Source organism: Oxyura jamaicensis, chromosome 2, assembly GCF_011077185.1.
Source record: "Oxyura jamaicensis isolate SHBP4307 breed ruddy duck chromosome 2, BPBGC_Ojam_1.0, whole genome shotgun sequence".
Classification (NCBI taxonomy): Eukaryota; Metazoa; Chordata; class Aves; order Anseriformes; family Anatidae; genus Oxyura; species Oxyura jamaicensis.
The window spans coordinates 103,837,965-103,851,932 of NC_048894.1; the positions used below are offsets into that span (position 1 = coordinate 103,837,965).

Genomic DNA, 13,968 nt, shown 5'->3' on the forward strand with positions numbered 1-13,968 from the left:
ATGCCATGCAAGTTTGCTTGATTGTATCTTGTTCTTTAAGAGTATCTGTATCCCTGGTTATTTTTCCTTCTGTCTAAGCATGCAAAAGTTCCCTTGCCACTAACAAAAATAGCCCTGAAGTCACAGAGCAGCAAATCTATAGCTTACACTCTTCCTGTAAATTCCCACTTTGGCTCCTCTTCTTCCTTGACTGTTTTCTTCTTCATCAGTGAAGAATATGCTCCCTAAAGATGAAATTGGCCTAGATGATCTGAAGCTGATATGACAAAACTGTATAGAAAAAGGGCAAATCCTGTCACCATCTTCAAGTTCAAGCTCTGGAAGTTCAACCTGAATTGCAGTTCTGGGACAGATCTGGGACTGTCTGGGACTACTGGTTTGTATTTTATTAACACTCGGGTCACACCCTCGAGTAAGGTGTAGAGGCTGTCTGGAACAGATAGCTCGGTCTCTGAAAGGTTCACCTTCATCTGCTGGAAGGTGCCTTACAGGTTCTCATCTGCAACAAGGAGATGGGTAAGTTGAGCATCTTCTACCCCATCCCATTGCGAGGTGTCCAACGTGATTGCAGTGCCTCATCTTGTGCCACACCACCAACAGCCCCTCTCCAACGCTTCCCAAACGCTCCTTAAACGTAACAGGGGCAGTTATCATTTGCAGCATCCAAATCGTTCAACCCCCCACTGCGTGGCATTTTTGGCAGCAGGGCCCGACCCTACAGTGAGGAAACCATTGTGGTCATTTAAAACTGTGCCATGCACATCCCCTAAGGGCAGACCAAGCCCAAAGGCCCCCATGACGAGACACAGGAGGCATCTATATCTCAGCCTGGGACACTTCGTAGGACATGCCCCCCTCCCTGCACCCTCAGCCCCAATAGTTGCTTTGCCTGAGGGCCCCCTCCTGCCGCAGCCTCCCTGTTGAGGCCAGGACACCCTGTGCAGAGCTTCCCCAGGGGTGTAACATCACAGTTATCCTGCACCACAGCCCTCATGTTACTGACAGATCCAGTGGATCCCCACACCAGTCACTTCTGACTCTTTTCCATCGATGACAAGGAATCATCGCCCACCTACCTCCTGCCAAGCATTTGCAACTCTGCAACAACCTGCGGGGGCTTCCAGGGGCACAGGCGATCTAAGGTTCAAGTGTCCTTGCTGCTGAAGTGTGTAGGTGATCTACAATAGCTTCCTTTAATAATTAACATTATATTTGTAAGAGTTTACTCAAAATTAACAGAATGTTGTACCGCTTTCGAGTTTTTTCACTGGAAACTATGTTAATGTTAAACACCACAAAATGCTTCTTCCATGAAAGAATCCTTAGAAAACAGTTTCTCCCTAAGAAGAATCCCACATACAATACCTCATCACTTCTGGAGAGTGACAATACAGGCTATGACGTTAAAAAAAAATAAAATCAAAGTTGAATATCAATATGCTAGGACTTATGAAATCAGGAAGAATACCTTTTGTATAACAGAATGTTAGAGAACACGACGTAACTTTGAGAATGCATGTGAGGACTAGAAAATGTATGACTTTAGGAGTCAGAATAATCTGAAGTCTAGATTTCAGTATGGAGAGCATATGGAAGCAACTGGACTTCATAAACACACTAAACGTACCTGGGTGCAGAATGGCACGTGAACATCGGATACCGATCAAAAGACACCTTGTAAATATCCTTCTTTGGAGAACCATCAAAATTCTAGGCCTGTGAAACTACACTACAAAAGCTTTGAAGATGTTTAGATACAGATGGCATAAAACAGAAAATTAGAGGTCGCTGAACAGAAACATAAGTGTCCTTAAATATTTAGAAAGCTTCAGTCACTAACAAAGTCTGTCTAAAACTTAAGAAGAGCACAACACAGGAGCTTAGAGGTAAAATCTATCTATCTATCTATCTATCTATATATCTGGGAGCTAAGTCACTGCACTGGAACTTGCATGCCAGTTTTGGAAGCCACCTAGACTAAATCCAAGATGAGAACCGTACCAGCTGCTCTACTAAAACACATTGCCCTTTGGCCCAAAACTGAAGAGCCTGTCAGCCTAAGAGCAGTCTGCTTAACTCAAGGTAGTGACCTTGTCCTACCATCTTCTGTCCCATCTGCAGAAGTCATGGCTTCCAGACAAGGTTAAAATCTTACATGAGACAGAGACTAGTTACCAGACAGAAGTTCAGTGAATCAAGGTCCCAGATAAACCTTATGTTTCAGAGAAAAAAAAAAAAAAAGTTTGATCATTTTTTTTTTATTATTATTATTATTTTTTTTTTTTAAACTTGCAATCTTTCACCTAAAAAGGTAGAATATGACTTGCATTTTTTGCACGCACCACCTTGGTATTTCTACTCCCCAGAAACCTTAGTCGAATTCTAAGTGAGGTTTGCATTCATATATTAAAATCTCCAAGAAAGCTTTCTAGCTTTACCTACCAAAGCTACAAAATTCTGTTTTTACTTAAGGTGTATGCACGTCTGACTCCATCTTCCCCTTGCTGAGGACCTTTTTGCAAGTGAGACCTGTGGGGATAGGTGTAGGTCCCAGGAGTACAATTACCTTTTTTCAATACATCAAACATACTGCTCTGAATGAAACATGGGTAGGTGTGCATTACATAAATGTCTTTTTTGTTTAACCAAGTCTAACAGTCTCTCTTCCCCTCTGCAGATCTGGAATATTCAACTCAGACGAGCTTTTCTAATCTGAACCTGTCTGTCTTGGAGCCTCTCTGGGCACCCCCTACACATAAGCACAGCCTGAAAAATCTGGCGAAGGACCAGCCAGTCCTGCTGAACACAAGAGAATAATCAGTTTGTACACTGGAAAACTGTCTTAGAAAAAGCCACATCAACAGATAAACAGCATTCTGGAGAAAGTAGCACTGAAGAAGTTATAGGTAAAACAACCAAACATGAACTCCCTGTGGTTAAAACACAGCGACTATGAAAATCTTGGGCAATTTAGCAAAGAGATCCAAAGGGGTCCAAACTTGTTAAAAAAAGATACGGTGAAATAGAAAATGTTCAGTATATAACTCCAGAAAGCATGAACTGGAACTCACCTGCTTGCAGAATATTTCCATCTTACCCAGAAAGACTCTCAGAAAAGGAGTTTTTGAAGCATTTTCTACTCACCTCAAAACATCAGAATGAAAGGCAATGTTGTATAAGCATCTACTCAAATTGTAACCAGCAGAGAAGCAATTCCCCCCTCGCCCTTTCCCTCCCCCTCCCCCCAAACTTTAAATTTGTATAGATCATTTTCTCATACAGCTCTGTCAGGATGAAGAACTAGAGACAGTATATCTGTATTACTTACTCCTAAAGTTCAGTGGAGTCTACCATTTATGTTGTAGACCAGCCCAAGAGCCTCTGCTGATCCAATGACAGATATTTTGGTCAAATGTCACTGGCTGCCCAACTGCAGTAAAAACCAGCTAGCAGTGTACCTTTACTTCTAAGCATTACCTTTAATAATACAGTTCAGTGACCACGTGATTTTTCATGCAAACGCTTGCTATCACTGTTAGTAAGAAAATTCAGTAATGACTGGGAAGGAAATTCACGTCTTATATATGATACCCTGCTTTCACCCCACTGCCAAGGCTCTTGCAACACCTTTGTAAAACCACGCATAGCTCTACACCAGTATAATGCTAGTTCCCGTTCAACTTCCAAACAGCTACAGAGCAGTTTTTAAAAAACAGCATGACCAGTCATTAGGAAGATGATCAGATTGTTGTAAATTGATAAGCAATTCAATATAACGTTTGGGGAATTTTATTTTAGAATAAAGCAGAACCAGAATATGAAACAAGCATTAAAAATCAGAGAGAAATTAAATTGCTTGCTTTAGAGTAAATTAGAAACATTTTCCAAAGGTGTAGGAATACAACAAATTACACTTGTGTGTCGGTTTTTTTATTTCCTTTTTTTTTTTTTAAATGAAGAACGAGTAAATTTGATTTCTTAAAAACGCATGTTAAACCTTGTTCATTCTATGGTTGATCTCAACATGACACATGTAACTCACTTTCCAAAACAGGAGACTATAATTATACTGGAAGAACAAAAGCTGAGGTAATTGCTTACTAGAAAACTTTGTTACAGAGTCACTTGACATCCCAGAAGTTTTTCCAATACTTGTTATCATCTTGTTCAGGAGGCCACCAATTTAACAGACAAATTTGAGGAGCAAAGGATCAAAACTCATGTCCACGTTTCTTTTAATTTTACTCAGAAATATAAAAGTGCAAGTTCTGTAAATTAACAACATTTACAGTACATCACAATAAATATGCCACTTTGTGACATCTATAAATTCTAGTTATTTGAAATGAGTCATATTGAGATAAAAACTGCATCAACATCAACAAAAATACCTGACCCAGTAAAGATAGTCTTAACATATGAACTAGCAAGATGCATATTCCATTATTGCTATTAGACCATGCCTCCGAGTTCCAAAGTATAAAAACCTATCAGTTTACACAAAATACAGTTGAAATGTTTTCTCATCACAGGCACAATCTAACATAAAAATAATTTGGACATTTACAAGGTAGGAGATTCTCCTGTGAGGGGAGAAGAAAAATTACAGAAACAGATAGTACCATTTCAGTGATGAGTTGCTAAATCCACAGAAAAGCTGCAACTTGCACAGAGCTAAACTGTTACATTAATATATAGTGTCTTTCCATACCCTCTCCCGGCCTGGTGGGGTGACCAGGCCTTTTAATAAGTTTACTACAGTTTGCTAGCTACCTCCAAGTATGTAGACCCCTAGACATCCCAACACAAATCGCATGCAGGTGCTTTGTGTCCTGAACAGCCTAGTCTCACGTTATATTTAAGCAGTGAATTTTAAAGGAGTTGTGTCATTAAATGTACCGTCTCTAGCTATTCACCCAGAGTGGATTGTGTCTCTGACTACAAAACGTTAAAAGCCAGGTAGGACAAAGTAAGGTTTCAAGTACATCAAAGACCATTTTTTTGATAATGATTTGAATTCTAAGCAGTCACTATATATTTACACACACAATATATTGTTTCCTATTCAATACTTATTTGGATTGACCAGTTCAAATAAGGTTGAACACTCCTGTGTGACTCAACATTACTGATTAAATTGAATAAAAACCCAACAGTGTACTACTATCTGTAACATACCTAGGATATAGAAAAATAAAGTCTCTCCTCTCCCTCGGGAACTGCAACGGAAGTGTTTAACTGCTCTAGGAATGCCTTTCATAGCAGGAACTGTGTATTTCTAGAGAGAAATAAAAGTGTCTCAACCATTTCATTTGGCCTACCAAATATGATATTACTACTTCTCCTCCATATCAGTCTTGCTTTAGATGCAACCTCAAAAGCAAATCAATGAAGGTTAGGTGTGGGCAAGGTCTAAAACCTTGGCAACATATTTTGCAAAAAGGTAAGAAAATAAAAATGTTTAAGCTAAGGAACTGTTTAAGGCAACCTGACCAAAGTAAAGATAAGGCTTTTAGATAACTATTTCCAAAGATATCCAGTTTTCTTAGCTCTACAAAGCAACATAATTGAACTAACTTCCTGGTCAGATTTCCATTCATAAGCTTCTTTAAAAAAATATCGACCATCCTAGAACATGATCCTAATTGAATATACAACACAAGGAGACACTACATATTATAGACAAAAGTTTTTTGTTTTTGTTTTTTTAAAGAAAAAAGCTACACATGAGCACACAGGTGGCCAAGTATTAAAAATTATATGGTCATGAAAAAAAAAAGTATCAAGCTCTCAGAGGTATTTTGGTATCCTGGTATCTTAACACCACAGGTTTGGAATACCATACAGAGACTTAAGATACTGTAGTATTGGTAAAGCTACCAAAGTAGGGTTGGAGGTGGGGAGCAGGTGTGTTTGTTTAATACCTTTAAAGGTCACTGCCATAAAGGTTCAGCAGCTTGAATGGAAAATATGTAAAATTACTCTACCTGGCCTACTTATTTTATTGTACTATTCAGAATATTAAGAGCAGAAATAAAAACTGCTCTCACTGTAATTACATGTAAAACAAAGTACGTGGCTGGAATGTACCGGAAGCACAGATCCTAAACATTGACATAATTTATAATCGCAGCTATGAGCTGGGCCGGGAGGGAAAGGAATTAAGAATGGAAGGGGGATGGGAAGTTTAAAATCCACACATTACCCATGAAGTCACTGAAATAAACCACTCCAAGTTAGTAGGACCTGCTTTTTGTGGCCGAATAGTTTTCTTGCTCTTGCTTATCAGCTAATACCTGAAGAAAAAGGAAGTGCTCTTCCCACTCCCATCTTCAACACTTACAACTCTTTTATCATGTCCTAATCAAAACAAAAATGCTCCCCTTAGCATATTTTAGAGCTAGATCTACTTTAAAAAGTAAAAATCACATCTGCCAATATTGTTGAAGTAACTTGTGTGCTTATTTAGGCTCACTTGCAGAGTTACAAGTAATTGTGTTCAGCCTGGTTTAAACAAAATAAAAACTAGAGTTAAAATGTACAAGGTCACTTAACCTTCTTCCTGGTTGATTTACTTCCAATAAAAATTGTAATATTTTACTAAGCCATACCAACTCTGACCATACTATGAAAGTGTCTCTGGCACAAGTGGTTTTCAGAAGAAAAGCTGGTCTTCCCAACAGCATTTTCTTCTGCTTCATCTTAAAGTGCAGAAACTGTGGGAAAGAATAACACAGCTTGCTGTCCATCACTGCGGAACTACTTCCCTTAGAGATGCTAATGCTGCATGTATGCGGACGTGCAATCTGTTCTCAAAGTCATAGCCCGTAAATTCCTCCTGAAATACAAAAAAAGCATGCAACTATTAGCCTCCTTCACTTTAGCATATGAAGATAATTTTAAATAGTAATGCTTAAGGGGTCACACTGCAAAACAGACTGAAGAAGCGGAGATTCTTTATTGCTGTTTCTACCTCTGCGTTACCCAAAGCAACTGAATAATTACAGAAATTCCAAATTGGTGAAGAGAGCAGAAAGCTTCCATTTCCAACATGCTGTTTGGAACCTGCTTAGATTAACAGGATCTGGGAAGTTACACAAGTCCTACAGCTCTAGAAAAATCCCAACGCTCACACCCAAGACAGGGACCACACAGGACATATATGAAGTTGCAAGTTGTAGTTTTAATGTTTCTGTATCCGAGTCTTAGTTGAAAAACTCAGCAAAGTCCTAACACTTCAGCAAAGGTCACTAGCGTGGGCTCTGTACCACAACTGACCTATCAATACATATCTATCTACATAACATAAATGTGCATCTTATATATATAAATGTATACCTACGTGTTAGCACTGTGGATTACAGGTGAGGGACACTGACACACCCAAAAACCAACCAAACAAAAAAAAAACACAATACAACCTCTCAACCCCTTCTCTCAGAGAAGTTTGAAAGTGTCTTGGTTTTTACCTTGGCTTGGAGAAGTAAGGTTTTGCCTCTTGGCACAGTCTAAAAAGAGACAGATACTGCATTAGAAATACATCGAAAATGTTCCAGAAAGTATCTCAAGTATACAGCCTGGTCAGTCCAGAATAGTGTCTCTACCTTGAAAACAAGGTATCAAGCAGACAAAAACCTCTCAGGTTAGGTAGGAAACCAGAAATACTAATGAGGCAGTCAAGTCAAGTATTACGTATTTCAAGTCTTTAAAAAGGAAGGAGCAATTGCAGCTTCACATGGACGTTGCTGCTGACGTTGGTGAGCTACGTCAGTGCACAGGGTGACTAGTGACTCATGACTAATTGACCTATAGAGTAATTTTTTATTCTTAATTGAAGCTTAAGCCATTTATTTACAAAATTAGTTTTTTTTAAAGATCTAAAAGTTTTCAGAAATCTCATTTTCAAACTCCAAAGAAAAGATGTATGTATTTGCAGATTAATATTTACTACAAAAAGTTCACATTTTATTTCTAAAAAGGTACTGTATAGTAGAAGTACTACAAATAAATAATGAATTGCTTGATAAGAGACAGAAAAAAATAAGTTTTCTTACTCAATTATACCCGAATATGGTCTTGTGTATTTATATTGGTTAAATTACATTCACGGCATAAAAAAACATCTACAAAAAAAATCTTACTCTTGATGTAACCGTACTAAAATCTCAAAGAATTTGATTCTAACCAAGTTAAAAATTCACAAAGATGATTCAGATTACATGACAGGTCAAACATGTAATTATGAGTCATTTTAAAGGAATGTATATTTAACAAAAGCATGCTTTTTATACTAACATGCATATTCTTCAATATGCTTAGCCTTTATGGTAAAGGTGAATAATAAAATCCTATTCCCTTCTCTTTCTTAAACATTACAGAGCTCTCAAATATGACTTGCATGATACCTCAAGCTAGTAAATGCAGTCTTCTAAAAATAGCATCCACTCAGCTCTAATTCCAGCTTTTTCTTTTTCCCACCCCGTGCCACTTTATTCAAGTCAAGCAACATTTGCCTCCTTATTATCCAAGTGCCAAGAGAGGTAGTTTCCTTCAGATACTAAGTGCTACCATAGCTCCTCAGTAGCAGCTACAAGCCAAGGCTGGTTCAGCCCTCAAACACACAAAATGAAGCATGTTTGGTTTCTGTGTGTGTGTTTCACATATAAGGCAAGGACAGAAGGAGTGCTCCTGAATTCTCAGAGCTCTGAGGTAAGCTCACTACCCACCACACTTCTACCTAGCAGCAGTTGCAACATTTTTTTTTTTTGAGACACTTGACATAATCAAATTTAAACATGAATATTAAAAAAGTAAAATAAAATAAAGCAACAGGAACATTACTGAACTCAGACCTCCCTACCAGGCTTCAAAGACCAGTTCTATGTCACACGGCATCACAGTTTTCAAAAAGAGTATTATTTGTATCATTTTTAAAGCATTTTCTCTAGTTTTGTCCTTTATTGTGATAGTCATTCTTTATTGAAAGACTTTTATTTTCCTTTCCTCTTTGAGGGAAAGGTTCAGCTCAGATAATTAAATCAGGTAAGATTAAAAACAACCTAAACCAGAATCTTAAAAACATGAGATACTATCAACCCCAATACTTCATAAAACTACATGCAGTGAGGTGGGGGTTAAAGCTATTTTGCTGTAACCACTTCCCCTAACTTGCAATCTGATTCAGGAGGTACTACATAAAGCAGCATAAACTCCAAGTAGTAAGGATACGTTTGAGGAAGGAAACAGCACAATGAGTGGTGAAGTTGCACGACTTTAGAAAACTCGGAGCTCCCCAGGAGGCAGAGTATGTGCAAAGACCTGAGCAATCAAATGTATTCATCAACCAAGTCTGAAAATCGGGTGATTGTTTTCACTAAATGTCATTTGCAAACAAATCCCTACCTATCCAGGACATTATGACCAGGCCTCTGCTGTCACCAACAGCAGGGACACAGGGTTCTCTGCATCCTCCGGGCAATGCAAGTATTTCTGTACCCCAGAACTTACATATGCTGTTGCTGTAAGTGACGTATGAAAAAAAAAATGGGCATCATGGCATGATCAGAGAGGTGGAAAGAATAAAAGTGTCCTTTACAAGTCTTTGTAGTGCTTTTCAGTGAAAAGTACTAAATAACAAAGTCTAGTGCTTTGTCCATCAAAATTCTTGCTTCAGTGCTTGCTGTCCATAAACATCTCAGCTATAGAAATACAGATGGTTTGCAAACATTTATTTTAATCCTCAAGTAAGACATCACTTAAGGTCAGGAATGTAGCAACTCCCCTGACCAATGCCAGACAACTGCATTAATTCTTTCTTTTTGTTACAAAAGAATAAAACCCAGTAACAAAGTATGTCATTGAGGTGTTACCAACAGATGCATTAAGCTCCTCAGAAGGTCCTTACAGAAGCTCTTAACACTGAGATTAAAATGCTGTTACTTAAAACACCACATTTTTTAGTAAAATAAGTAAATCTCTACAGTAGATATTTAAGAGTTTTAAAAAAACAGATCATAGTATTACCTCTGGATTGTCTAATAGAAGACAGCCAAGTTCATAGCAAGCATATGGCTGGATGTATAAGTTGTTCTGACGGCACAGCTCATCTTTAGCAGCTCGCTGAAAAAACTATACAAAGAAAAAGATTGCAATAACATTAACATAAACTATTTGATCAGTTAAAAATCCAGAAGTACCTGAAAACTTCAAGCACTAGAAATGAGCCCAGAGCTAAAACAAGTTTAAATTTCTTTAAGCAAGGACACAGAGGTTTTCACTAACATTCTTACATCAAGGTAAAATTCATTTGTTTGTATTTTTACCAAGCAATATATTAACCGAGACAAGATTTTTTCCAACTTTATATGAAAACTATTAGGCCTAACAAGGAAATTTAATTTCAAAGATTAAGTGCATTGATTATTTAAACTGTGCTTGAGAAAAGCAGAAAAAAAATACATTTAAAACCAGCATCAGCTCCCATGTTCCTTACATGAATTGTATTCCATTCTGGGGAGTGAAGAGAAAAAAGTTGCACCTACAGAGAAGTGGAGTGTGCCTACAGTCTGGAGCAATGCCAACATTATTTTTTTGGTACGTGCTAATCATTAGAGCTCTCAGTGCCTAATAGCTCTAGAGCAGTATATCTATGCCTTCAAAAGGTCAGCCTTCTTTATTTTTTTTCAGGTTGAATTTTCTTTGTTGGACAGAGTAAACCCAGAAGCGGAAGAACTTCCATTCTTCTACGCAGCTTCCCCTTAACTCTTGCTCTACAAGCCACGTTAGCTTCTGCGTTTGCTCAACATTAGCCTATTATGTTTACAACGGATACTATAATGAAGCCACACTAGATTACAAGATTTGAAAAGAACCCAACCTATTCTGTTGGAATTCATACAGCAGACGGATCGATAGCACTGAAAATTAGTGGCTTAACACTCTCTCAACAAGATTTACTGTTCAAGATAATGGTTCACAAAACAGGATTAAGAGTATAATTATCATTTAATAGCTTACCTGAACAGCATCTTCAGAATTTCCCAAGCATTTGTGTATGGCACCAAGAAGCAAATTCCTCAAACCAACAGCTGATGAATCATCAACATCCTGACAAGCTTAATGAAAAGATTTCAATAAACAAGTAAGATGGATTGAAATCCTTCCTTAGACAAGAACTGCGATCTATGGTGATTTTTAGTCTAACAATTAAATTTAACTAGAAAAAGAAGATGCTAGTAACAATCTACATCAGAGTAATTTGGTTTCTTTAAAATACAACCCATTTTGTGTCAGTCTCTTCAAGCAATCTGTCACTAATGGTAATAATTCCTAACAGGAACGAATTGGCCCTCTGCAGTAGTGGGTGTGCTCTTCTCAATGGAAGAGAATGCATTTATCTACTTGTCCTTGAAGTATTCACTAGAAAGTTCATAAACAATCAACTCCTCCTGGTGTTACAGGTAACCGAGTTGTTCCAGATAACGGAAAATATATGGTCCAAGTTACAAGGGTAATAGCAAAAAAAACCTCAACCAAGCAGTCCAGACAAAGCTCATTTGTTCTTAACTGAAGCCAAGTGACAGACACCAAAATCTGTATTGGACTTAAAATCCCAGACTAGGGTACTTTGGCATCACACTTCCCAGTGCTGATGAGCAGATAAGGTTAATTTGCCAGACCTTTGATGGTCTACAATCCAGGGACAGACTGTGCCTTCAGCTGCATAGTGCTGTTTTCAATGAATCATGATGCACGTAACCATCTCTAGATGAGTCAGGCTCCATTTTGGTCAAGCCTATTAGTAACAGCTCAAAACAGCTCTGTTAAGCCAAGGCTAGTTCCATGAGGAACCATTTGCATTTGTCTGCACCGTCGCTTCCAGAGGCTACAGTAACAGGGGTGTCTGCAAGATTTTTCAACCCTTCAAAAGGACCTACCGTCTGGGAGCAGTAGGGCTCTTTGTACTTCACATTCTGCCTCATCTAACAAATTCTGATGGATTTAAAACAGGTCTGCAGTCACAAAATGGTTTATCCACATCACAAATAAACCACCTATGAATAATTAAGGATTGGTTGCATAAACTATTTGGACACTACACAACACAATTCTGTCAGCTCTCATTTTTATTAAAAGTCTAAAGTTACTTGGCATTTTATTTATGAAGATTCACATGGGTTCAACTTAATTCCTACAACGCAGGGCTTTATTATGTCAAATTCCAGCCCCAAGGAGAGCCTGGAAACTCCCTCCAGCATGGTAAACCCCTTTTTCTCCATGAGAAAAAGCAGCAAACAACAAAAAAAATCCTTTAATAGCTCATCATTTTTGAGGTAAACATAGGGCACGGCAACATTTTCACTGTGCAGAAAATCTTGAACCAAGGATCACTGATGCAGACACATCTGTCAGTGTCAAGCCTTGCAAGAAGTTCATCACTGCATTTTAATCCATATTGCTGCTTCACATTAAAATGTGCACCAGCAGCTGGAAGCTTACAGGAAAAAATCTATGGTGCTTTTGAATATGCAGGACAGGAGTAAATACCATTTGCAATCTATAACATTGATTGTTCTACAGGCAAATTACAGAAAAAATAATGGAATCTATTTTCATAGAAGTAAATCTCATCTTAAAACCTTCACCGTTGCCTTTTAGGACTACAAAACTAGGGATCTGAATGCAACCCACTGCTACCATACAATTTAAATGGACAAATTACCTTAAATTAAAAAAAAAAAAAAAAAAAACAAACCCACAACTAGTCCTAATAAAAAAGAAAAAAAAAGAAAAAAAGAAAAAAAACTAGTCCTGACCCTAGTTTTCTAGCTTTATGTAAATATCATGTACAACCCCCAAAATCTCATAATTACAGAACCAAAGAATCTGAGTGGCAGAATTTATTTTTAATTTTCTGCAGGGGTAGAGGATAACTGGAAACTGCAGAATGCAAAAAAGACTGATGTGTGGATGGAAGGAAGGGTAGTAAAAGGTTCATTGGTAAATACTGCTACCATAAAATTTTGTAGATAGATCTCATCCAAAGACATCTGGATACTAAGAAAGAGGCAAGAGTGGAACACCTCTTTCACCACTAACATGTTGCTCTCAGCAGTCAACATAAAAGGAAACCTCACCGCATCATGGATAGCCTCACAAGCTACATATTCCCTCTTAGAAGAAAATTAACATGCAGAAATAAATCAGTGGTTTTATTTTTTAATTTTATAGGTAGGTTTAAGTGAGTTCAATTTTGTCTGCTGACTTTGAACAGTAACCACCACACTACTGCTTCACTTTAAGGAATGATTTATGTTTGTTCTTAATGATCCTGAAGGTCTCTTCCAGCCTAGATGATTCTATGATTCTAGTGGGCATACATAACTGATTAGAAACTCAACTATATGCAACAGTTTTAAAAAAAAAAATCTCCAAAAGAAACTATACAAATGGTAAAAATGAAGCATTAAGCTGAATCTTGATGGGTCCTTATTCCATTGCTACTCAAACTGTTTAGCTATCACATACGCATGCTGATTTAAATTTTCATGCTACAACAGTCAGCCAGTCTGCACAAAAGAAGAAAATTGTATAACTTATTTAAAACAAGTATATCAAGGAACCATATTATACCTTGGCTCATATGCTGTAAGTTGGAGAGGGAACAGTTTGGAAGTGCTTTCCATAAGTACAATACTTCAATGGACGCCAGGACACAGAGCTCTTTGGTTGGCATTTGTTTTCTAAATCTTTCTGCCTGCAAATTGGCAAGAAAGAAAAAGGAGTGAAGATCCCTCATCTGTATTTTTACAGCAAACATAATATTCACAAACAATGTATCACAAACAGTTATTGTTTCATGAAAACACCCGACAATTTTAATAAAATATCGTTGTAGCTTAAAGACTAAGAATGAAATAAAAATATTTCAGTTAAAGGGCTTATATATTGACCAAAATTAAAGATTCT

The 13,968-nt window shown here is 37.6% G+C and overlaps 1 protein-coding gene across 1 annotated transcript in view; it reads right to left on the minus strand.

Moving 5' to 3' along the window:
• Positions 1–3,945: 3,945 nt before the first annotated feature.
• TTC39C (tetratricopeptide repeat domain 39C) overlaps positions 3,946–13,968 on the minus strand; it is a 36,999-nt gene continuing 26,976 nt past the window's right edge. Inside the window, exons 10-14 of the mRNA XM_035317942.1 lie at positions 13,633–13,756; positions 11,017–11,114; positions 10,024–10,128; positions 7,470–7,508; positions 3,946–6,838 (exon numbers count right to left, since the gene is read on the minus strand). Coding sequence (XP_035173833.1) covers positions 6,749–6,838; positions 7,470–7,508; positions 10,024–10,128; positions 11,017–11,114; positions 13,633–13,756 — 456 coding nt within the window. The 3' untranslated portion in view covers positions 3,946–6,748. The remainder of the gene's footprint in view (positions 6,839–7,469; positions 7,509–10,023; positions 10,129–11,016; positions 11,115–13,632; positions 13,757–13,968) is intronic.